This window comes from Caretta caretta, chromosome 6 (assembly GCF_965140235.1).
Source record: "Caretta caretta isolate rCarCar2 chromosome 6, rCarCar1.hap1, whole genome shotgun sequence".
NCBI classification, from domain to species: Eukaryota; Metazoa; Chordata; order Testudines; family Cheloniidae; genus Caretta; species Caretta caretta.
Window position 1 is genome coordinate 40,287,026 of NC_134211.1, and position 25,242 is coordinate 40,312,267.

At 36.9% G+C, this 25,242-nt stretch overlaps 2 protein-coding genes across 3 annotated transcripts in view; one reads left to right on the forward strand and one right to left on the reverse strand.

The window, feature by feature from the left end:
* Positions 1-6,151: 6,151 nt before the first annotated feature.
* DNAJC24 (DnaJ heat shock protein family (Hsp40) member C24) overlaps positions 6,152-25,242 on the reverse strand; it is a 169,404-nt gene continuing 150,313 nt past the window's right edge. The window contains exon 6 of one of the 2 annotated variants that reach the window (XR_007357266.2): positions 6,152-7,539. The gene's annotated coding sequence lies outside the window, so the exon portion shown is untranslated. Of the gene's footprint in view, positions 7,540-16,452; positions 19,137-25,242 lie in introns of those variants that run through there. The other variant, XR_007357265.2, reaches the window with a different exon arrangement.
* Positions 18,076-25,242, forward strand: part of IMMP1L (inner mitochondrial membrane peptidase subunit 1) — a 34,721-nt gene continuing 27,554 nt past the window's right edge. Inside the window, exons 1-3 of the mRNA XM_048854606.1 lie at positions 18,076-18,209; positions 18,879-18,967; positions 20,013-20,139. Coding sequence (XP_048710563.1) covers positions 18,105-18,209; positions 18,879-18,967; positions 20,013-20,139 — 321 coding nt within the window. The 5' untranslated portion in view covers positions 18,076-18,104. The remainder of the gene's footprint in view (positions 18,210-18,878; positions 18,968-20,012; positions 20,140-25,242) is intronic.

The window sequence follows — 25,242 nt, forward strand, 5'->3', positions numbered from 1 at the left end:
GTCATTGGGGCAGAGGGAGAGAGAGAGAATGACTCTCTAGTCTGATGATTAGGACACACACCTGGGAGGTAGGACACCTCAGATCCAGTTATCTTGTTCCAATCACTCTGTGTGTGTGGTTGGCTGTTCTGAGGGTTGGTTTTTTTTAGGGATTCTATTCTTGTATTTTTATTATTTTGACATTCCAATATAGTTTGCCTTTTAACCTGTGTAATGCACATACAGCTTTGGATAGGCAGCTAAATATCTAAAGTAAAAATTAAAAAGTCACTGAACAGCAATCAGAGGCTAATGATGTTTGGCTATTACCAACCTGAGCCAGATTTGAACTACAGATGGATTATTTTAAATATCTAATTTCTGAGCATTAGTAAGGATTCACTTCATTCTGTGGTCTTCATATGGCATGAAAGCATAAGCAGTGATCCAAATGTGAATAAAATACTGCAGTGCATTTTGTTCTAAATCTGTATGTCCAGTTTATTTTCAGTAATATTTCTCTCTGCTTGGTGTATGTGCAGGATAGATAATTAGAAAACTTCATTGTCATCAATGGCATTCCTGTTCATAATCTTCTTATTGGTGTCTGCCATTATATTCAAAAGCTTCTTCCCTCATCAGTTCTGGAATGTGATGGCATTAGACTGTACTGATTAAAGTTTTATAGTCACCAAATCAGATTAGCTGTTGTCACCTGACTAGGTAGGACTAGTAGTCATGTGATGCAGTTCCCTGATGTATTCATGCTGTGAGCTGAAACAAGGTAGTTTGCTTCTTAAGATGTTCCTAAGTATCTAACAGCATGGATCAGGGATTATGATTGCAAAGAAGATGGCTTCATTTTCCTGATCTTTATACTAGCCAGAATGGGATGAGTTTGAAAGTCTAGTATCTTCAGGCCAGCAGCCAACAACTAGAAATACTATTTAATCCTGCAAGTTCAGATACTGAAAGATTTGGGTTTGTCTTAATATGTAAAAATAATAATAATAATAAATAAGAAGCTGACAAACCATTCAATTGAAAAATGCTTGGCTTTGTGTTACTGTAAGAGATACCAATATGGTTTTCTTTGGAAAGCATTTGGATGCTCACTGTATGCTTCTCTGTGGGGATACTTGACAGCAGTAATAATTTGGATCTATGCTGAATTTAAACAGCTTTTTAAAATTTAAAATGAATACATACATTGTGAGACATCATGTTTTATGCTATGTATTACTGTAGCTTAAGCATGCTGTGTATCATATATTATAAAAAATAATTGTTGGCTGAATAAATGCAGAACCTGAAAACAGTGATTACTAAAATGACCATTGTAATTTCTGTACAAATATTAAATATGCAATATATTTGTGACTTGCAATCAAGTGGTAGATCCATAAAAATGTACAGTATAGTACTTGATGCATGAGGAATACTTAAGATCATAATGAAATATAAGCTGAGCAGCACTGAGATACCATAGTGATAAGCACCTTAGAACTTGGAAAAGTAATTGAAAGAAAATATCTTCAGTATATTTATTATAAAAAGAGATGAGATGTATAAATCTTAATTTTGTAAAGTTAATATTTATAGTCTCAACATATGACCACAAATGAGAAGGGTTTGAAAAAAAAGGAAAATGTTTGTGATGATACCTGGGCCTGATCCTGCAATGTGCTCCATGCAGGGGTCTTCCCAGATGGAGCTTACTGAAGAATTAGGATCTAGAAATTAGAAAGGGCTTAATTTTCTCAAGTGCTGAGTATTTACAACTCCATTTGCAGTTAATGAGGAGCCGGGGCAGATAAAAATTGATTATTTAAAAATAGAAAAATTAGATTTTTTAAATTAAATACATTTCTCATTTTTAAAATAAACATATTTGAAATGGACAACCTGTGTTGCGGCCTTAACTTCTTATCTATTAAAATAATTTAAACACAAAAATATTGTTAAGTACACCATAGGTGCTGCCAAGTTTTAAAGAAAGTCTCTGAACTGGTAGAAATCACTATCTAAGCACGTGGAATCAGAGTTTGTTGAAGTACTAAACCAGATTTTGACAGCAGTAATCTCTTCTGCAGTTACAGACAGAATACTTTATTCACTTCAGTTTATTCAACTAGTTCAGTTCAATGACTACACTAAGAAACCAACTGGGAGTTGAAAAAGCAGGAAAACTTACTTTTCTTCTTCCCATCTATGATGAAAACTAGGTATGAAGGAGGATGAAATCTACTAGTTCCAAAATGTTGAAGGACATAGTGACCAGAAGTAATCAGTTTAATTCACTAACTACAGATGATACTTTGTTTAACAAATGAGTTAGCTTGAAATGCAAAACATGTTTTAATAAACTTTTTTATAAACTTTTTTCATGTTTCTAGCATATTTAAGCTTGTTTTATTTAACAAAACAGTGTGCATTTTAATTAAATTTCAATCCAAATAAAGCTTGTCACAAATCACAATTAAAACAATAAATAAACTAGTAAATAAGACATGCATCATTTTCTAAAACAATAAAAATGTCAAAGTTAAGATAAATGCTGTAAATGCTACATAATTGCTTAAATGTGCATAGATACAGTGCATCCTGGTGAGCAAAAAGAAGCACCAAATTTAATGCACAGGCTATATTTAGTTGCAAATCAACACATTTTAATGGTTACCAACCAGTGAAAATCATCCTTTCTTTAGTAAAATAACTAAAATGTACAAATGCAAAACAAGATTAAAATTGATTATTTAAAGCAAGGTTTCCTGTTTCTGATTTAAATCATGGTTATAACTGGTGATTTAATTTGCTGGTGACTTTAATCATCCTGCAAGGAGCTCTGAGTGTTCAGCACTTTTAAAAAGCAGGTCTGTAATTTCTGATATATAAAACACATATTAATATGGAATATAAATGAACCTTACAAAATTTTACTTGCCCAGAAGGACTAAAATATAGTCACTTATTTCATCATCATCGTAATCATCATGGAAAGGGTGGGGAGTAAATTTTGTGCATGAGCTGGTGAATTTTTGTGAATGTTTTGCAAAGGTGATAATAGCGCCACTTAATTAATTAGCCGCTTACAGTTGGTATGGGTACTTCCACCTTTTCATGTTCTCTGTATGTATATCTTCTTACTATAGGTTCTGTTCTTTGCATCCGATGAAGTGGGCTGTATCCCACGAAAGCTTATGCTCAAATAAATTTGTTAGTCTCTAAGGTGCCACAAGGACTCCTTTTCTTTTTATTAATATATCTGAAAACATTACAATTCAGTACCAAAAATGTCCATGGACTAAATGCTAATTTCTGGTGCGGATAGCTTCATGTGTATATGTGAACACTTGGGGATGTTTTAAGATATACAGATAATATATTAATAATAATTAATATCTGTAAATACATATAAATTTGTTTTAATGGCTGTGATTAGTATATGTATTTCACTTTGCAATGAATTCCACTGATGTAAAACAAAATACACATTACATTTATTTTGGGATTTTATTTTAGACTGTCGGAATCATCAGATATCTTTCTTATAAATGTGTACAGGTTAGAACAATCTAGTTGCTGTTGTATCTTCCCAGGTAATTTCTTCTATTGGGCATGTTAGGAATTGACAAAGTTAAGGTTTCGAAGAAATTGGACCGTAAGTGTTGTGTTTTGTTTTTTGCTTTTTGCTTTTCAGGTTGTTACAGACTGAGTCTGTACTGATCATCGGTTTTTCCATTAAAAATCAGCCATCTCAGCAAGTGCTGGAGTATGGACGGTACTCATAGAGCTCCTCAGCACTACAGCCAGCATTTCATTGGAAAGTGTGTTTTTGTTTGTCATCTCCAGGCCAGAGTGAGACCTGGATGCTGCCAAATACTTAGGCTGGAGATTTGAGGGCTGCCCAGATCCTCACAAGTAATAGATTGCTTATGATGTGATCACTTTCAAAACTTTTTTCAGGTTCCTGCTTCTCACCGTTTGTTGAATTATTATTTTTTCTACAGAGATTCACTGTGGAAAGCTGCCCATCTATTTTTACATTATACAGAAACAAACAGTAATGCTTCATATGGTATAGCTCTACAGTAATTTCTGGATTAAAAAAAAAATCTGGATAACAAAAATCAATTGAAGAAGCAATCCACGGACACTTTAGTGAATATAGTACTGTGACTGACAGTAGGCCTTCTGAGTCCAGATTAAAGTTAAATGTAATTTTTTTTGGGGGGGAAGGACTGAAGTATTTTTCTCTCAGCAATTTTGCCATCTGCTGAAGTTTCTCTTCTGCCAGACTGAAATTTTCCTAAATAGGGATCTGATCCTGCACCCATTGAAGCCAATGATGAATCTCCCACTGACTTCAGTAGGGCAGGATCCTATTGTTCATATACTAGGTGAGGGAGTCTACCTTTCTGTTACCCAGTAGAATTGGTGCACTGTCTGTAAAATGAACATTTTAGTTTCTAATATTTAATGTTTTTACAATCAACTCCTATTAGATGTGGAATATGGAATCTGTATTGCCAGTGTCACAAATAGTTGTTTCTCAGCAGATTAATTTTCAACATCAGGGTCTAACATGACAGTTTTAAATTGAGCAACATAAAATATATTAGCTGAGATTCAGGAAGTCCTCAGGTTGGAGTGGACTGGGTCAACTATAGTAGTTAAGTGGAAATAGCTCAAAAGTATATAATAAAATGTAGTTAGTCCAAATATTATTTATTTCTTCCAGCACAATGAATTTTGACCCTGTCATACTGGGGACTGTGAGAAATTTTTTTTCCCTTTATATAGTAATATGTACATTTCTTCTATAGAGACAAGTAGTGATGCCCTAATAAAATGTTGATTCAGACTGGAGAAGCTGAACAGTAGGGTAAACATGACTGTGCAAATCTCGGATTGGGAAGGCAAAGGTGTTGGTATGAAGTCAGACTGTCCATGGACTTGGGACAGAGTTGTTTGAGAAACGTTTGGTTTATGCACATGTGCAAGTAGTGACAAATACAAGGAAAGTTGTGGACCTAGAATATTCCATCAGATGTTTAAAATATGGATTCCCATAGCTGTAGGTGGCTAGACACATTATTTTTCTTTATCACAAGAAATTTAAAAAATCTTATTGTGTGTGGTACAAAATCATGCAGCAAGTGCTAATCCCAACCAAGTTGGACTGAGGTAGGCTACCAGCATAAAATCAAAATAGGTAAATATTTGCAGGATGTTATCTACCATCTGAACAAATTATTTGGCACTTTGAGATGTCATCACCTTGCTAAGCCAGTAGCATTCATTCTCCATCTGCATATTCATATAGCTAAAAGAATAGGCTACCACCAGGCTTCATGATGGCCTGACGTTTTTAAATGGCTACTAGTCAAAAATGCAGTTTTCCATCAAAAACAGTTTCTGTGGAGATTTTTGAGAAATCTGAGTAACGGGTGTGGTAGTGAAAATGGAGGCATATGCCAACATCATTTCATGCACTGATGTGATCTCTTGGGGAGTTCCAGCAGTAGTTCTTGCAAATAGCACTGCTAGTCCTCTGCTAGCCGCTACAGCTGAGTATTATGCCTGTTTATGTGGTTTAACTAATGTCCATACACATTTTGTGGTACAAGTCACACCTGAGACACACATACTATTTCTACAGGGCTTCTGATTTTTGGTTTTAACTGATAAAAACTGATATAACAGCCCTGATACAAAACATTAAATCTGTGTTTATCTAACTGTAATAGCATGGTGGCAGAGTAATTTAGGATTGTCTATTAATCTTTGTATGTCAGTGTATAGATGAAAAATGATTTATAAAAATCATTGTTCCTATATATGTTAAGTTACAAACCATATTGAGATTCTTACATACAAATATATATTTATAACCAAAGGATTATCCTTATAAGAACTAATATTTCTAAAAGGCTTGGGAAAACAATGTATTTAAAGAGTTTTATCTGAAAAGTGATAATTGCTCTGTGCCTTCTTCCATGCTGGCCCCTCTGCACTGAATGCAAGGTCTGAGCACGTGCACAACATCCCTACCTTCTCCACGTTCAAATCCCTTATGAAGATTTGAAGAAAAGTTCAGGCCTTGCAGATCTGCTCAGGAATGCCACTCCATGAATTGAGATGGCATGGAAGAAAAGACAGCAAGTACAGATTTATTTGATTAAACTTTTTTAATATAGTAATTCTTGTAAGCTTTATTGTTTGGTTATAAGTCTGTATTTGTATAAGGAGCTTGGTGAGATATGTACTATAGCAATTCTTGGCTCTTGTCTATCACTTTTCATCTTCAAGGTGCTTTAAAACATAAATAAGCACAACAAGCTTGTGACATAAGTAAATATTATTTCATTTTTAAAGATGGGTTTACTAAAACAGGTTCTGATGTAGCAGCTTGCCTCAAGCTCACAGAAGTAGCCATGTCAGAGCTAGGAGAATTCAGGAGTTCCTGTATACTGATCACTAGATTGTTACCTCTCTTTTCAGATGGGACAGGTGGTGTGATTGGAAAAACTTGCTTAACTTGTATACTGGGAACCACAAAATTTCATCAAAGGTCCTTCATTTGTTTTTTATCCGTTTGCCTTTTTGTTGTGGTGAGGCACTTCTTTCCAGCACTGGAGGGAGCAAATTCTCATTCAGAATTTTCTGACTTTTGTCTAAAACTTTGCAAACACTTCATTCTGAGATCATCATATTTTCCCTACTTGCATTCCCTCTTTGAAAGGGAGATTATAATTATAAAGACAGTTTTCTGGTGAGGAGGAGACAGGCAATGACTTGCCCTCAGACAGATTTTTGTATTGTTATGAAAATCGTTAGGCAGAAGTGCTTGAGCAACAAGCTTCCATCATCCCTCCTTGACGAACTGAGACTCCAGCAGACTTGGAAGTGAGAGGCAGCTTCTGGACTTGACATTTTTATGCTGTTACCAGACCACTAGGCCTGTTCTACAAACTAGATTTTTAACATTTTGGGCATAAAAGACATTACATTCAGAAACAATAAATCCTTATAAGGGGATTGTAGACCCTCTGGCATGTACAGAGTTTGTTTTTTAGAGTTGTTTTTTTCTAAATGGCCTTTTTTTTTTCCAGGCAAAGTTACTAAATTAAATGAATTAACCTTTTTTCAAGCTCCAACATCCATACACATGATATGTTTTCATTTGGTTTTTACAAATTCAAGGGGTAAATAGGTTTAAAATAAAGTTCAGAATATCCTAAGTTCAAGAGGCCTGAGGGAGCGAATGCCTACTCAATTTCTACTAGACAACCTCTGTTTAGCTGTATAATATATACTTGATAGTTTGGTCTGTTAAAAAAAATTCTCCTGTAGTATTTCAGCTTTTCCTTTATGGTCCCATCCTAGATTTTTGTGAAGTCTCCATGTTAAATACGACGTGCAGAGCCCTATCGATGTACAGTACCTCTCAATTTGTAATTAGGTCAGTGGCGTGGTGGCTGGTGAACTGGGAATGTGCATATGGGATCCTTGGATGGGCAGAAATCTTATGCAGCCAACCACTGCTCTTCCTCCTCCCTAAAAAAGATTTTAAAAGTATAATTTATTTTGAACATAAAATATAGCAAGCTAAATAGTCCACTTTGGAGCAATCCATGTATGTAAACTCAGAAGAGACAAGATAATCACTGACACATTTCTGTACTTGGTACAAGGCTGGTTGTATCCTACTGTGAATATGGCACTGAATAGTGTTAGTACTATTCTGTACATAAAATAATTTATTTACAAAAATTGCAGCCAAGGATGAATATAAGATTAAAGGCATAAATGTTTTGCAGTAATAGGATGTCTAATATTGCATGTATTAACAACTATTTGACATAACTTGAATTTTGGAATTCAAGTAATTTCCTACACTAAAATACAAGCACATATCTTGCAAGCTGCTAAGGGCTCTCCTTTTCCATTGAAATGTATAAGAGTTGCAGGTGCTCAACATCTTGCAGAGCAGGACCCTTCTAATCATTTGCTAAATTTGAGAAAGATGCCTGTACTTCATTTGATTCACTAAGTAGTCACTATTATTGTGTCAGCTGCATTTTTTATTTGAAAAACATCAAATTAAATAATAGTTTATGCTGGCTTTTATTTTAGTTCATGCATTTAAAAACTGAAACTCAGATAAAAAGAGAGTTTCAAAATAAATTCAGTATATTATTTATGAGTGGAGCAACACATTAGCATTGAGTTCACAATAGATCATATCGCTTTTATTCCATCTTACAAGCTTAGCAGCACAAACAGAATAATCAACATATTATTTGGCTGTCATCTGCTGAACAGAAACCAGAGATCACAAGGAGGTTTTCCCTAGCTACAGTGATGGCCTTTTTGTTCCAAGTCCCCATCTGGGAGGGCCATGGTGTGTTATCATCATATGGAACGCGGGGTTTTCTGTAATCTGCTTAGCCGCACTGCAGTTTGAATCTTCATTCCATGTTTGTGTAATTTATAATTTTAATGAGACCATGGCTCTTGTGGGCTTTGAAATATATTAAAAGCTCTTTTGTGCATATGCTTTTGTTCTTGCTTAATAGGCTCAGTGTATTTAAAACTGATGAATTTTTATTCATAGATTTGGATGTCTGGGGATTAACTTAGACTGAATATCATTGCACTCATCTATTGATGTTTGGAAAGTACTTTTTTTTTTTAATACTTGTATCCATAAGTAGAGAAGAACTTACACAATTTGTGTTGATCTAAAAAAAACCAGAAATAACACTATTATGAAATTTTGCAGCCACGTGATAAAATATTGTTTTTAATTCTCTCTTATTATATAAACACAGAGCAGTTAAGTGTGGCATGGTTTGAGCAATTATTGTAAAAGTTGCATTATGAAGAATTCATTGTATAATCAAAATCCATGAACATATGTCTGGTTTTATGTATTGAAAGCTTAATAGCAAGCTTTGGGAAAGCTGTTAAAGTATATGTAGGAAAGTAGCAGCATTACATGCTTTATTTGCATCCATCTTGTTATTTAGGTTACTTTTTGAGGATAAAGTGCAAAATGTAAATATTTTGATCACAGTGGGGCTAGAATTTCACCCTTCATTTTTACCTGTTTTAGCATTTTGCTTTTTATAGCAAGAATATACATTTTTGCTTTATTAAATGAAACTGTTGTTAACTGAGAAAAACACAGGTAAAGAACATTAAAGAGTCATTCATTAAGTCCCTGTTGCTATACCCCAATATTTCATTTTGAGATTCCTGTATTTTCAGGAAATGCTGAGGTCAGTCTTGTCTATCTTTGATTTGATTTTAAAACTGTTTTTCGTAGCCACTCCCAACTTAGCATTCATATACTGCTCATCTTAATATTTTGTATTTTTGAAGTGATTTTTTAAAAAAATGTAGAGTACATTAAAATTCTGAACCACCTCACTCCACTGATGACTTTAGTCAGGCCAGTGTTTGAGCTAAAACTAAAACACTCAAACTTTCTTCTATACAGTTGGTTTTGGTGATGGTGAATATGAAGTGTTGTGTTTTAGTCCAGTGGGGAGATAAATCCAGGGTGAAATTTTCAAAAGTGCCTAATGCTAAGAGACTTCAAAGGGCCTAAGACAATGTGATTTAGGTTCCATAGTCCCATAGACATTCTAGGGCCTAAGTCACTTTTGAAAAATGGGGCTGTAGGGCCTAAGTCACTTAGGTGCTTTTTAAAATTTTTACCCTAAATACTCTCTCTCACCTCTAGAAAGTGCACTTACTGAAAGCTGGACTAGAGATACTGTAATTAGTAGGGTAGGTAGTTGAAACTTGCTGTGTGACCATAATATGCTATCTTAGTCTTTATACAAATGGAGGCCATCAGCAAAGTCATTGGGGAATGGGCCACATTGTTTGTTTCCCAGCATCTTTAGGGTCTCTAGCCTGACATTTTGCAGTTCACTTCTAAGCAAATAGTTCAGTAGCACTGAGATCCCTAGAACTTGCCATGAATGATCAGACCTCTGGTCAATCAAGTGAATACCTTATCTTCAACAAAGTCCAATATATAGTGTTATGGAGGAAGACACAAGCTCCGGAATATACATAGTCATTAGTGCAGTGCTGTATGTGGTGGAGTAGGGTTGTTTGGGGATCCTATTTTACCCCTAGAAGGCAGCCAATGAGAATTGTTCCAAATACTGAAATCTTAATATGATGATGCAAGTTTGTAAGATCAGATCCATTCTCATGTGAGCCAGTAGTCCTTACTCATATGAGTAGTTCCATCTACTCCAAAGGATTGCTTTAAATGAGTAAGGGCTTGCAGTATTAGACTTCTTGAAGTCACCTGAAGATGGAGTTGTGCTGCAAGGAAGGGTGAAAGAGTTGATAAAGAGGAACAGACAGCAAATCCTCCAAGATCTGCAAGTTTTGGGGGCTGAAACCTGTATGAGTCTGGATTTGAGTACAGTAGAGTCAAACCCTGTCCCCCATCTCAGTGGAAAGACCTGTTGAAAACTTAATGAAGAGAATATCAGTTTTCCTTCCCTTCGTTTCCTCTAGTGGGCTCTTCTGTGAGAGAGGTCTGCCTGCTCATTATTTCGTAGTCTTGCTTACTAAAGAAATCAGTGTATCAGGAGAAAAATCTATTTATCTCTTTTATTCTTGGAAGGAGTAACTAAACAGTACAGCTCTTCTATGTAACAAGGTATTCTAGGTATTCTCTTTAACTTGATGAGTGATAAGTTTTTTTTAAAAAGTATCCATATTTTATATAGGACATATTTTCCCATTAAATATGATGCACTACTTTTCAGTTTTCCCAGCTCTTCTAGATCATGTAACATTAGGATCTCCTAAAGGAGCCGGAGTATGAAAAAAAGTATTTACACAAATTAAAATGATAGCCAGAATGTGGATAAACACTTGACCTGAATGTAATTAATAGACAGTTCAATTTTCCTTCTGTTTTCATTAATGTACCTTGATTTAAAAAAAAGTCTAGCGTAATTTTTGTGAAAAATCACTGATGTGAGTTGTGATGTTACACTATGATACCTGGCCTACATACCTAAAGTCAACCTAGCTACATCCCTCTGTGAATAATTCACACCCTTAGAGATGTAGTTAAGCTGACCTAAGCCCTGTTGTAGATACTGTTGACCTAGCTCTAGGGAGTGGATTTACTACAGCAACAGAAAAACACTCATTGCTGGAGTAAGTATCTACACTACAAGAGCTACAGCAGCATAGCTGCAGTGTTGCAGTTGTGCCACTGTAGTGTAGACAAACCCTGAGAAGAAAGGTGGGTAGTATTCTCTGTAGTCAGGAAAAATTGATAATTTATCTCAGTCTATAGGTAGTATATGATTCATTTACAATAGAAGGAGATATATAGATTTTTTTTAATCATAAAAATATGATCAAACATTTTTACTGTAATCCATAAAGCCTGTTTTAGGGAAATTATATTTAATTTAACTGTATTTTATTGGCTGCTTCTTTATGTGCTTTCTGCCTTTAAAGTATTGGCACAAAATGTTAAACATTCGTTTTACATAATGCCAGTGGTTATAGGGAGATGATAAATATGTCTATTGATTTCCTAATTTTATTATGTACATAAGCAATTGTAATCCAAGATTACAGCAAACAAGATGTTAATTTCTAGACATAATCTATGTACTTTTCACTTAGAATGTGACTGTTACAGAAGCAAAGAATAAAAAGGGAATATCATTTGTGCTATCCTCACAGGAGCTGTCAATAAAAGATGTAATAGGGGATTTAGGAATCTGGAAATGGCCAGCTAATTTATGTGAATCTATTTTATTTCAGCTAGAAAGACCAAGCTCTGTTTCGTCTGTACTGCATATTGCAGAGCACAGGCTGTCTATAGAAAACCAGGCGGCTGCATATGGATAGTCCCTTGATATCATTCACTTGCTGTGTAATCTTATTATGCAAAGTTCTAATCTTCACCTAGAATGAATGCCTCTGGGTCAGAATATAGTCATATCAGGGTTTTTGAGGTCATGTTTTGTGATCCTTAGCTTATTCTTCTAAGTAGGGTTGGGATTTAAAGGGTATTCCCCAGACACTAGCAGAGATAGACAGCAGAACCTGCTGCCTTTTTGGAAGACAAGACCAACATGAGGTCCTGGTAGGATTAAACTTGATTTGTAGCTGTAGGATTTTTTAACAGATGTATTATTGGACAGGGAATAGGGGGCCACCAGCACAGCGAAATTGGATCACAATTGGCATTCTCAGGGAGTCCGCTGGCTGCTAAAACAGCAGCTGCATGTGGATTTGACTTCTTTCAGGTGAAGCGACTTCCAGTCATTTGGAAAGGATGGGATGAAAAGGAACCTTGGTGATAATTTTGATGTCTGCAAGATTTAGTACCAATGTAATGGGATTATCGGTAACACCTTCACTGCAGAAAAAGCCACCTGGTGCTATAACTGGCAGCAACTGAGAACTAATCCTTTCCCATCTCTTGGATGTCATTCATGAAGCTCAAAGTGATTTCTGTCCTGCTAGCTGTGATTCATTTTATAAACAAAAAAGTCAGGTGACAAAGACATAGAATATGTAAGAAAAATGAGCAGACGATATTAGTAATTGCATTTTGTTTTCTTTGTTGCAGAATATAAACTATGCTGTTCTTATAAAATATTTATCGTGTAGAATACAATTTAATGTGGATGTGTAACTTTTTCCATCAACCTCCTTTTTTCAGCTTAAAAACTAAGAGTCAGAGTTCTGCAATAAGTACATAGCAATATCTGGAATTAGTCATAAAATATTAACAGTATTGTATGCTAATATTTGTGTGATCAGAATGTTTATACGGCAAATGCATTAAGCTGTCAATGGGTCTCTTCTTGAATGTTTAAATTTTGGTTTTAATCATGAATATTGCTTTTATGTTTACATCTGCTGTAGTTGCCTGCTGTCAAGACAATGTATTGACTAATATGGCACCTGAAGATGCTAAGATATTAATCTTTTTATAATTAATAAAATGCTATTTAAGTGTGCTGATGAATCATTTTTTCCAGGGAAATGTACATTACATGATCTTACTAATGTGCAAGAGCACAACAATAGTAGTATTAGTGCCAGGTTTATTTTAAAGAAGTTAATGAACCATGAGTTTTTGTAGTTGATTGGATTATGCCGTAAATGTGTCATGTACCATCGAAATAAGATTTCATTGAAGGCTTACTGTTTAAACTGAAAACTTTGTTTTGGGATTTTAATTATTTTGTTATTCTTTAATATATTACTCAATAAAATAGTGAAGGGAACTGTATGAAATTATCCCATTAATTGTAAAAAAAAACAACTATGTATAACTATGTCTGAACTATGTTACCACTGTTGTGACATTAATTATCTTAAATACTTATAGCAGTCAAGTGATTTCCGCGTCTTTATAACGAATATCCGATGTCCTGAATATTTCACTATAATTTACTGTTCCTCTCTTACACTGTATGTGAAATAGGAGTAATAATCTCTCTCTACTTCCTGGGGTAGTGGAGTGAGACTTCACTTAAATCTTGTGAAGTGCAGAGAATTATTAAGGCCAGTCAGTAAAACAATTGGGAACAGGACTTGAGACCTCTTGGCTTGCTGTACATTTCCCTTGGTTAGGGGGCAATTTTATAATGGCTGTTGCCGCAGTAGGTAGAGCAATCACCATTTTACCAGATTCTTTATTTCCTTGAAAACTTCAGAGTGTTGCTGGTCAATTGAGGTATCCAGGGGATGATGGAGTTTAGTAGGTATGTTCTTTACAAGCTTTGAGAATAAATTTACTGCATGTGTTTGGTATGGTACACTATCAAGTATGTAATAGCTTGGTGAAATAAAAACAAGTTTCTTCTCAGATCAGGGAAGTGACACTTGTGATTTTTAATTATTGGAAGTTGCTGTCCCAGCCAGTAGCCCCACAGTAGAACTTTGTGTTTCTCTCCAAGAGACCCATGTTTTCTTAATGAGAAGTCTTTCTCTACCAGTTCCGTTTGAAAATAAATTCTACACCATTTATCAGTCAGGAAGGGGGTACAACACAGTGGCTCTTTTTTCACTCTCTTGCTTTTGCTCTTATCACTCTTATGTGCTTCTGTTTCCCACAGTGTTAAAGTTAAATATTTTTATATTTAATGTAGTGCAACCAAAAATTCTTTAATTTATAAAATTAGGATTTACCTTTTTCTTGTGGACCATCCACAAGTAGCTGAAGTCTTTCTGCTGTATTAATATAATCAAATATTAACATGATGTTTCAGAATTAGATCAGTCTGAAGTCTAATAACACTAGGGTATTTTTGTTAGGCTTTTATGTTGACTTCTGGCTGAGGCAGCCTCTCTAGCAATTACTGTAGGAGATAAATATTGCTATTGCAACTTTTGCTAGAAATGTTGAGGCCATTAATTCACACTTGTCATATGACTCTAATCGATCTGCCACCACTCAGTCTTCCTTTTATCACCTTAAAAACATTTCTAGGCTAACAGCCTTTCTCTCTGTGGAATCAAGGCTTTAGTACATACTTTTAAATATTCTAGGTTGATTAAGGCCGAGTCACTTTTCTGGGTCTCCAGAATAACTCTTAATGAAATTGCAATTAGTTCAAAATGGAGTGGTTCAAGTATCAGTTTACAGAAGGTCTTCTGTAAATACTGTGTTCTAGACATTGCATGCACCAAATTGGGCAAATAATTGATGTTAAGATTTTGCTAGATGATCGACAAGGTTTTTCATGATTTGATTCCTTTATACGTTAGTGAATTTCTACCCTTTTATACACTATCTTGGCCACGAGTTGTGACAAAGTTTTTGTTGGTAATTTCACCATATGACTGAAATCTTTTTGATTACATTCTGTTTCACTGTTGTGAAATTTGTTACCTCGCTATATTAAGTATACTAAATCATTGCTCATTTAAGTTTACCATGATGGTGATCTTTGATATGAAAGGTGTTAAGCAAATGCTTTTGGAATAAGAAACTACAAGAAAAAAAATTAAAAATATTTTTATAGACATTATTCTGCTTTTTATTTATCTTTACAAGTAAATACTAAATACAAAGCAAATCTAGATTTTAGTTCTATCTTTATTCAAGTAAAAAAACCGCATTGATTTCGATGGGAGTTTTGCTCAAATAAAATACACCGTGTTTAACCCTATGTTAATGTAATCCTATGTTTCCCCATTTAAAATTGTGTCATAAAATACAGAAGTGAAGATTTATACATCAGTGTTAACAAAGCCCGAATGCAGATAGATAATATTTTTTATTTCTTTATTTTATCAAACATGTAGCATAATATTTTGGTTTGGTTTTTTTTACATTAATGCAGTATAACAGAGGGGGAGAAATCCTGGCCCGACTGAAGTCAATGGTAAAACTCCCACTGTCTTTAAAGGGCCAGGATTTCATCCAAAATGTGGAGGTTCGTTGAGTTAACGTTCCTATAGAAGCCTCTATTTTTTGGTTTTTAAAATAAATTTTATCTGTGGAACCGTCACACTGCATTATCTTAATATTTTAAAGTCTGTTTCCTTGATAATTTTGGGAGTGGGAAAGAGGGGGGTGGGAAAGAAATGTACATGTTACCATAATTACATTTCAATAGTTTTAATTAGGCTTAAAAGTTGGCACTTTCTCTCCTGGTTTGACTAGAATTTTCTTGCAAGGCTGGGTCAACAGAGCAGCAGAATGTCTGTTTATATAGTGTTGTCTATATTTTGGTAAACTAGAATTATAGAAATTTAAGGTGTTGATCAGTATAGGCTTTCTTATTTTCTTAAATAGGAGCTCTGTGGAAAACTGAGAATTTAGATATTACTGTATTGAACAATGCACCAAAAAATAAGGACACACCCAAAAACTTCAGGATTCTCAATTTTTTTTCATATCCACAATTTTCTTATTTTTCCTGGTGTCTAAATAAAGCCTTGTTAACAAGTGCGGGGTGCTTTTTTCCAGTCAGATTGATGCATTCTCCCTCATATTAGGTCTAGTCATGAAAACCCTTACTCATGTGAATGGTCCCTCTGGGTGTGTGTACACAGCAAAAAACAAAAACAAAACTGTGGCAGTGAGTCTTAGAGCCTGTATACAGACTTGGGCTTGCACTGTGATACTGCAAGTAACAGCGTAGGCATTCCCACTTGGACTGGAGCTCAGGATCTGAGATCTGTCCCCCTTGCCAGGTTTCAGAGCCCAAGCTCTAGTGCAAGTCTATAGACCCAGGCTCTGAAACCTGCTGCCACAGGTGGTTTTTTGCAGTGCAGTATACCCACTGAAGTCACCTTTAAAGGACAGATTGATTACTGCAGTTTCCTGTGGTGAATTAGGCCATAAATGTTTGTCATTGCTAACAAAAACAATTCTCTCTTTGATTGTGAAGTGTTTCTTATTAAAACTAAAATGTAATGCCAGCACTTGAAAAAGAACTGTGGTTAAGATACAATCTCTTTATTTGATTAAAATAATCACATAAGTATTATGTAAATATACTATCATAAACTTACAGACTGCTTTTAAAACATAAAATCAGACCCATTCCCTGTTTCAAAGACCTTACAGTCTAAAGTTCCGAACTCTTGTTTTGACTTCAGATCTGAGGGCACCAATTGCTTCTCAAGAGGTACTCATCACCTTGTAGGATGGAGCCCTAAGAAGTTACACAAGACATAGATGTCCTTCAGTAAGGTGGTAGAAACTATTTCATGGTAGCCAACATGAAGATCATTTTAGCTGAGAAATAAGCATTTTATAGTAAAAGTTAGCTGTTAGGTCCTGATCCAACAAAGAATTTAAGCATGTGCGTAAATGCTTTGCTGGATTGTGAAAAATGCCACTTAAACACACCACTAATTTTAATAAAGTGAATACATATATCCTCTCTCTGATATATTGGTACTCTCTTATATCCTAAGTTCATTCTATGTGGTGGATGCCACCTGTATGGATGACTGGGTGAGTCCTCATCTGCTAGTAATCCAAGTGACAGCGAATCCAGAAGCAGAGATTTTTATGACCAGTACCACCACCTCCTCTCCTGACTTGCAGGCTTCCCAGTTCTCACTGAAAGAAGCTGGTTCATCTCTGCTGAGGCACCATCTTCCTTCCAGGTTTCAGTGGAGCTTCAGAAAATGGACCAGAATAGAACAAAACAAACTCCTTCCCAGAAAAATGATAGCTGAAAATGTCCCTTCTATGTGCTTCTCCTCTGCAGTCTTTGGCAGTGAGTCCATTCCATCCCAGACATAAAACAAGAAATACTGTATTCTCAAATCTTTTAGCTGGGGTAGTGTGTGAAGAGAGAGCTGGTCTTTAGCTTATGCAGAACTCAAATCATTCAGGCTTTTTAGATCAGAACAAACACCTTGAATTGCACCATGGCAGCCTCTTGGGTCAGGTATTATGTTCTCTGTGGGCTGCCACTTCTGCACCAGCTGAAGTTTATAAGTGGTTTTCAGGTGTAGCCCCAAATGAAGTGCTTTGCTGTAGTCTAGTATCCAGGTGAGAGGCAAAAAATAACTGTGCCAAGTTCCACATCTGAAAGGAATGATCACAACCTTCCATTTAAGTACAGATAGAAAATATACTTTTGACCAGTGATATCTGGACATCCAGCAAGAAAGCCCAGCTGCAAACTTGTGTAACAAAAGCCCCCAGCCCAGGGAGAAGACATTTTCTGCCATTTCCTGCTATTATTTCCCCATGCCTAAACCACTTTCCCTTATTTCAGCTGCCCACTAGTTCTCATCCAAACCATTTCAGTTACATGCTGGGCATGTCAGTCAACTGTACTTTCTTCATCCAGTGAAATAGTCAGAGAGCTGTGTATTAGCCACACACTGTTGGGATTATAGTTCAAACAGCACACTATTCGAAACCACAAGTGCTGTTCATCTCAGTGAGTTAATATTTCCATTATTTCTAATAATTTGCTCCTTCTCATTAATCTGAAATATTACATATGACTGCCGTTTTAAAAACCGAACACATTGAGCAACTGTGACTTTTTTTTTTAAAGTGTATTGACTAATTATGTATCTTTTATTAATATACTTTAGGGCCAGCTGCACAACAGTAACTCTGTGCTATGCTTCGAGATGTCATGGGAAAAACCTTTCGACTTCTGGGGTATACCATTCAATATGGCTGCATAGCACACTGTGCCTTTGAGTACCTTGGAGGAATTGTTGTGGTAATTTACATTTTCATGCTAATAAGGATAATGCATTTAATCAGAACTTTATTATAATAGTGGAAAGTTTTAATATTATCAGCAGTTTAACATCATGCTTCATTTCTTCAGTTAAAGGCATTGAGCACCTTGCAGAAAGCTGGGACCACAAATAGCTCTTTAAAAAAGCATTTTTTCCCAATCCTGTTCTTAGCTCTACCAGCACTAAATCTAGTAAACCTGGCACCCCAGAAATTGGTGGTAGTTGATGATGGTGTAGAGCTACTGTCACAACTTCTTTGCCACTCCCCCTCATAATGGCTGAGGAAAGGAGCCAGGCGAGAGGACCCTGCAGATCCTCCCCACAACTTCCTGATGATCCTTGGCTGCTGTAAGGGCCTTTTGGGATTGTTGGCAGCTGGTGCAGCATAGAGCGATCTTGTTGGAGATCAGAGTAGACTGATGCACAATGTGTTGATATTTCCATAACACTTAAGTTGTGGGAGCTCAAAGGGAACCTTTATACATTCCCTTTTCAAATGTGTCTTGTACTCCTTGGCTACAGCTAAGGATCTAGTCTATTGTTTTCCCCCAAATTATAGCTTTTTGGTGACTTATTTGCAAATAATCTCTTAAGTATTATACAAGTTAAAATATTTTTCAAATAGTAATTTTTGTTTAAATTTACAGTGTTCTGGACCTTCAATGGAACCAACAATTCAAAATTCTGACATTGTCTTTTCGGAGAATCTTAGCCGCCATTTTTATTGCATTCAGAAGTATGTTGCTTTGTTTAGTTTTCTAAAGTTTGTCATGATAATGATTATCGCTCTGTCCATTGCCTTTCCAGTGTATTCCCTCTGGCAACTCACGGTCTCTTGTCTTTTTTCCTGTTTTCATCTTCTTTTAATTGTTTTTTGTAAGTGCCAGTCTCATTTCACTTTATCTCTAGAAGGGAAGACAGATTAAAAGTTTTGCTTTTAGTCACACGATACAAGATTACTTCACTCAGAGTTCTCCTGGGACGTAGTGCATGTCACTTTTGGAATTTTGGCCAAAAGATTGAAAATCCCTTGTGTCCTTCCAACCATGTTTCTCAGACGAACATCACACTGAATAAGACTTCCTATTTTTCATTTATCTTGTCCTATATGGTGAGCTGCTAGTATTGTTATTGCTGCTAGTATTCCAGGCAGGAAGTTAGGGGAGAGATTCTCACCAGAAATGATGAAAGTACCATTTATTATATTGTCCCTATGCCACCTTATTATTTTATGGAGCATGCATATGTACATAGTGGTCATCAGCCACATAAAAAACAAGGCCCTTGCTCTGACTATTGTAGTTTACAATCTAATGCATGCAACTAAGGGACAATAGGGTAAACAGAAGTAATGTAGGGGATAACAGACTCTTGGAAATAGACATTGTAAGGTTTCCTGAAAGAAGAGGGTTTTGCAGAGGATTTGAAGAAGGTTGGTGTATACAAGAAACTTGAGGCTGATCTGTGTATAGTAGGCAGCAAACATACTGATGTAAATGGCTTTTACTTGTTCAGGGCATCGTCAGATGACGATCAGCTGTATTTTTGTTGTTGTTCAAGTAGTATACTTTGAATTTCTTCAAATGTGCTTTTTAAAACATATATAGAATAATTGGTCCTTTTAGCTGAGTTGTCATGGGAAAAAAATGGAGATTATAGGCAGTGGTTCTCAATAAGAAATACATATTTTTTTCAATTCAATGACTATTAATTATTAGTTGTATATATATTCATCCAAAGAGTGTTCTATATTGACATTTCTTTACAATTTGTTCCCCCAGAGGTGATATTGTAATTGCAAAAAGCCCAAATGACCCAAAATCAAATATCTGTAAAAGAGTAATTGGCTTGGAAGGAGACAAAGTCTGTATAAGCAGTCCTTCAGATTTCCGTAAGAGTCACAGTTACGTAAGTATAACTTCCTATTTTGTAAATCATATCCAGGATTACTTAATATGCAGTCAACATTATTAAAGTAGAAGCTGCTACTTCATATTTAAATACTGATAATTCTTGACAATGTGTAGCTGACTTTTCTTATGAAATTTGATTCTTAATGTGCATTCTTGTTCGCTGTATGTCAGACAGTCTTCACAATGGTTCTTGAGTCCTAAAAAATGAAATGCTAGAACTGCCAGGCCCAGCTCCCCACTGTGAAAGGAGAGATGGCGGCTCGGTAACCTTGGTGGAACCCTGGTGGGACCGAGGGGGACTCCCTCAACCTGGGTCTCAGCTGCAGGTTACTGAGCTGCCACCTCTCCTTCCAGAGTGGGCCCAGAAGTGGAAGAGTTGGAAGAGGCAGCATGAAGAGATGTTATTTCTGCCTCATCCACCTCTTCCACTTCCAGGCCCACTTCAGAAGGAGAGGTGGCTGTTTCTTTCTCCTTCTGGAGTGAGGAGCAGGCTCAGAAGTACTGGAATGCTATTCCAGCTCCTCCAAAAAGGGCTGGAACGTTGTTCCTGAGCATTCCAGCGTAATTTGAGTGGTGGTCCTCCATATCTATAGCAACTGGAGGGAGACCAGATCTTTATTCTGTTCTTTGCTTGGAACTGCCTTTCTGGAAGAACTTTACAGAATTTTCTGCCTCCAAATGTACAGATGGCAGACTCAAGGACTCTCTTTTATAGCAGAGCTTTTCTCAGTATTTGAAAATAACTTTGACTAAATTTCACACTGGTTTCTCATTGGCTTCAAGGAGTTTCGTTGCAAAACTACTAATTTTTTTTTCCATTTAGTTTTCTGAGGAAGCACTTTGTCTTAACCCTCTGTCTGAGACAGCAACAGGAAGCAGAAGGGCAAGAAATGTTCCCTCTTGCTTACACCATTTCCCGACTAGCATGTTCTCCTAGGAAATCCTTAAACTTCATTGCAAGGCTCGGCTGTAAATAATTTGAGTTGAATAGCACTTTAAAACTTTTATCTCACTAGTGTCCATAGCTGAAAAATACTATCATTCTGGAATAGTCTTCTTGGAGGGCAGTCCAAAGCTTGGACTCAGAGCAAAGATTTGGTCTGCCTTCAGTTCCTATGGAGACCGGAACACTCACTGAAAAGACTGTCTCTCTGATGTTTTTATAAAGAAAATTCACAGGTAAGACACCATTCTCGTTTATCCCATAAATTATTAGTGAACAATGTTTTCTGAGACTAAGGACTTGATCCTGTGATGTGATTAGGAAACTCAACTGCCACTGAAGATAGATCTCAAAAGTAGTTAATAGTTTACCTAATACTTTTTTATGTTACATATTATACATTAATATATTCAGTCTTTTAAAATTTATCCTGGTAAGTGTACTATACTTTGGTACCTCTCAGTTTGTTGTATTAGGCTATGTGCGTATGTAGTATATATTGTATTAGGCTATGATTGAATATACAATCAGTACATTCACTCATAAACTCTTTAATGAGCAAAGACTATTAATCATGTTGAATATATGTTGTATTTGTTAGACTGCCAAATTCATTTCACAAGAAAATTTTAATATAACCTTACAGTATTTTAATAATTCACAATAAATAGTCCAATGTGATGGTGTTTTTATTTTTATTAAAATGTACTGCTTTTTCTCCTTTTATGGGGGCAGGCTTTGCAACACTTAACCTTCTTTTTGGCTAAACTGTTTGTAAGCCTGTTCGTGGGGGGGAGTCATGACACATTGAGTGACTTGCGAAGCAAGAAATACTAAGGATTGAGCAAATTAGTCTCTTCCCCCCTCCCTTTCTTGGATTCTGGTGTCCACCAACTAATGGCTAGATGTTATAGTAAGCTTACTCAGTTAGTAGAGACACTAGTCTGATACCAGTAGAATCTGTGCAGCATATTTATCACAGTTGCGTCTAGGAGGCTGCTGACCCTGTGAGCCAAAAAGAAATTTCCTCCTATCCATTTCAATAGAAATGGTGTTCAGCTGGCATCAGCCAGAAGTTACTGTTGGAATATCTTACAGATTCTAAGCTTGTGATCTCTGTGCTCATCAGTACCACTATACCTGGGACCTAAAACCTAAGTGTGTTCTCAAATCTAGTTCTACTACCCTCCCTAAATTTGTTCTTGAATTCACTTCTGTGTATAAATGGGGAGGGGGGAATGGGATCATTTATTATTAGGCACTGTTATCAGTTTCAAAACAGTGCTTCTTTCAGAAATGGAGGGAAGAAAAGAGAGGAAGATAGCTGCTGATCACAAGATCGCACCTCATCAGAAGAGCGAATCTATAGTTTGAAATAGTCTATTTTCCTTTCTTGTTCATTTCCCCTTTGGCATGTTCAAGCATTGCAAACAAGTATTTTACCTTCTTTAATACAAGTTCCATCAAAAATGTATCATAAATCAAGTTGACTAAAACAAAAAATTTCATTCTCGTTTGCAAGACTCTCAAGCCATGTCCATATTATGAATTGCTAGGCTCCTACACCTCCCGTTCCCATCCCATCCACCAGAGTACTTGTGGTGTTAGTGATCTCAAATCAGCATTCATATTTTTTTTTATAGTAATGGCCTTTTCTCTTTTCCTAGGCATTTTCTTAAATTACTGAATTTAAGATTTAGAAGTTACTTTTTAGCTATAAATTGAGTCTGGCAGGAAATAGACTATTCACAAAATTTCAGATATTTGGACAAATGCATAGTAGTAAAGAATATCAACACTTACGATGCAGTGAAATTGAGTCATGACATATTAATCTTTATTAAATATGTAGCTAATTTAAAATTTTTACAAACGAGAGAGGCCATTTTCTGACAAATGAAATGAAAACTGAGTGAAAGTCCACAAATATGCTTTGAATTGCCCCACGATGAAATCCTTCTCTCCCTGTTTCTACTTCTTGGTTCTCTGAAGACATTCCAGAATGTCAGCATTATGACATCAACTAGTAGAAGTCTCACTGTAACAGATGATATCTGATATCTGACCATGAGTTGGTTGAGTTCAGGATCCTGACGCAGGGAAGAAAGGTAAGCAGCAGGATACGAACCCTGGACTTCAGGAAAGCAGACTTCGACTCCCTCAGGGAACGGATGGCCAGGATCCCCTGGGGGACTAACTTGAAGGGGAAAGGAGTCCAGGAGAGCTGGCTGTATTTCAAGGAATCCCTGTTGAGGTTACAGGGACAAACCATCCCGATGAGTCGAAAGAATAGTAAATATGGCAGGCGACCAGCTTGGCTTAATGGTGAAATCCTAGCGGATCTTAAACATAAAAAAGAGGCTTACAAGAAGTGGAAGGTTGGACATATGACCAGGGAAGAGTATAAAAATATTGCTCGGGCATGTAGGAATGATATCAGGAGGGCCAAATCGCACCTAGAGCTGCAGCTAGCCAGAGATGTCAAGAGTAACAAGAAGGGTTTCTTCAGGTATGTTGGCAACAAGAAGAAAGCCAAGGAAAGTGTGGGCCCCTTACTGAATGAGGGAGGCAACCTAGTGACAGAGGATGTGGAAAAAGCTAATGTACTCAATGCTTTTTTTGCCTCTGTTTTCACTAACAAGGTCAGCTCCCAGACTGCTGCGCTGGGCATCGCAAAATGGGAAGAGATGGCCAGCCCTCTGTGGAGATAGAGGTGGTTAGGGACTATTTAGAAAAGCTGGACGTGCACAAGTCCATGGGGCCGGACGAGTTGCATCCGAGAGTGCTGAAGGAACTGGCGGCTGTGATTGCAGAGCCATTGGCCATTATCTTTGAAAACTCGTGGCGAACCGGGGAAGTCCCGGATGACTGGAAAAAGGCTAATGTAGTGCCAATCTTTAAAAAAGGGAAGAAGGAGGATCCTGGGAACTACAGGCCAGTCAGCCTCACCTCAGTCCCTGGAAAAATCATGGAGCAGGTCCTCAAAGAATCAATCCTGAAGCACTTGCATGAGAGGAAAGTGATCAGGAACAGCCAGCATGGATTCACCAAGGGAAGGTCATGCCTGACTAATCTAATCGCCTTTTATGATGAGATTACTGGTTCTGTGGATGAAGGGAAAGCAGTGGATGTATTGTTTCTTGACTTTAGCAAAGCTTTTGACACGGTCTCCCACAGTATTCTTGTCAGCAAGTTAAGGAAGTATGGGCTGGAAGAATGCACTATAAGGTGGGTAGAAAGCTGGCTAGATTGTCGGGCTCAACGGGTGGTGATCAATGGCTCCATGTCTAGTTGGCAGCCGGTATCAAGTGGAGTGCCCCAAGGGTCGGTCCTGGGGCCGGTTTTGTTCAATATCTTCATAAATGATCTGGAGGATGGTGTGGATTGCACTCTCAGCAAATTTGCGGATGATACTAAACTGGGAGGAGTGGTAGATATGCTGGAGGGGAGGGATAGGATACAGAAGGACCTAGACAAATTGGAGGATTGGGCCAAAAGAAATCTGATGAGGTTCAATAAGGATAAGTGCAGGGTCCTGCACTTAGGACGGAAGAACCCAATGCACAGCTACAGACTAGGGACCGAATGGCTAGGCAGCAGTTCTGCGGAAAAGGACCTAGGGGTGACAGTGGATGAGAAGCTGGATATGAGTCAGCAGTGTGCCCTTGTTGCCAAGAAGGCCAATGGCATTTTGGGATGTATAAGTAGGGGCATAGCGAGCAGATCGAGGGACGTGATCGTTCCCCTCTATTCGACATTGGTGAGGCCTCATCTGGAGTACTGTGTCCAGTTTTGGGCCCCACACTTCAAGAAGGATGTGGATAAATTGGAGAGAGTCCAGCGAAGGGCAACAAAAATGATTAGGGGTCTGGAACACATGAGTTATGAGGAGAGGCTGAGGGAGCTGGGATTGTTTACCCTGCAGAAGAGAAGAATGAGGGGGGATTTGATAGCTGCTTTCAACTACCTGAAAGGGGGTTCCAAAGAGGATGGCTCTAGACTGTTCTCAATGGTAGCAGATGACAGAACGAGGAGTAATGGTCTCAAGCTGCAGTGGGGGAGGTTTAGATTGGATATTAGGAAAAACTTTTTCACTAAGAGGGTGGTGAAACACTGGAATGCGTTACCTAGGGAGGTGGTAGAATCTCCTTCCTT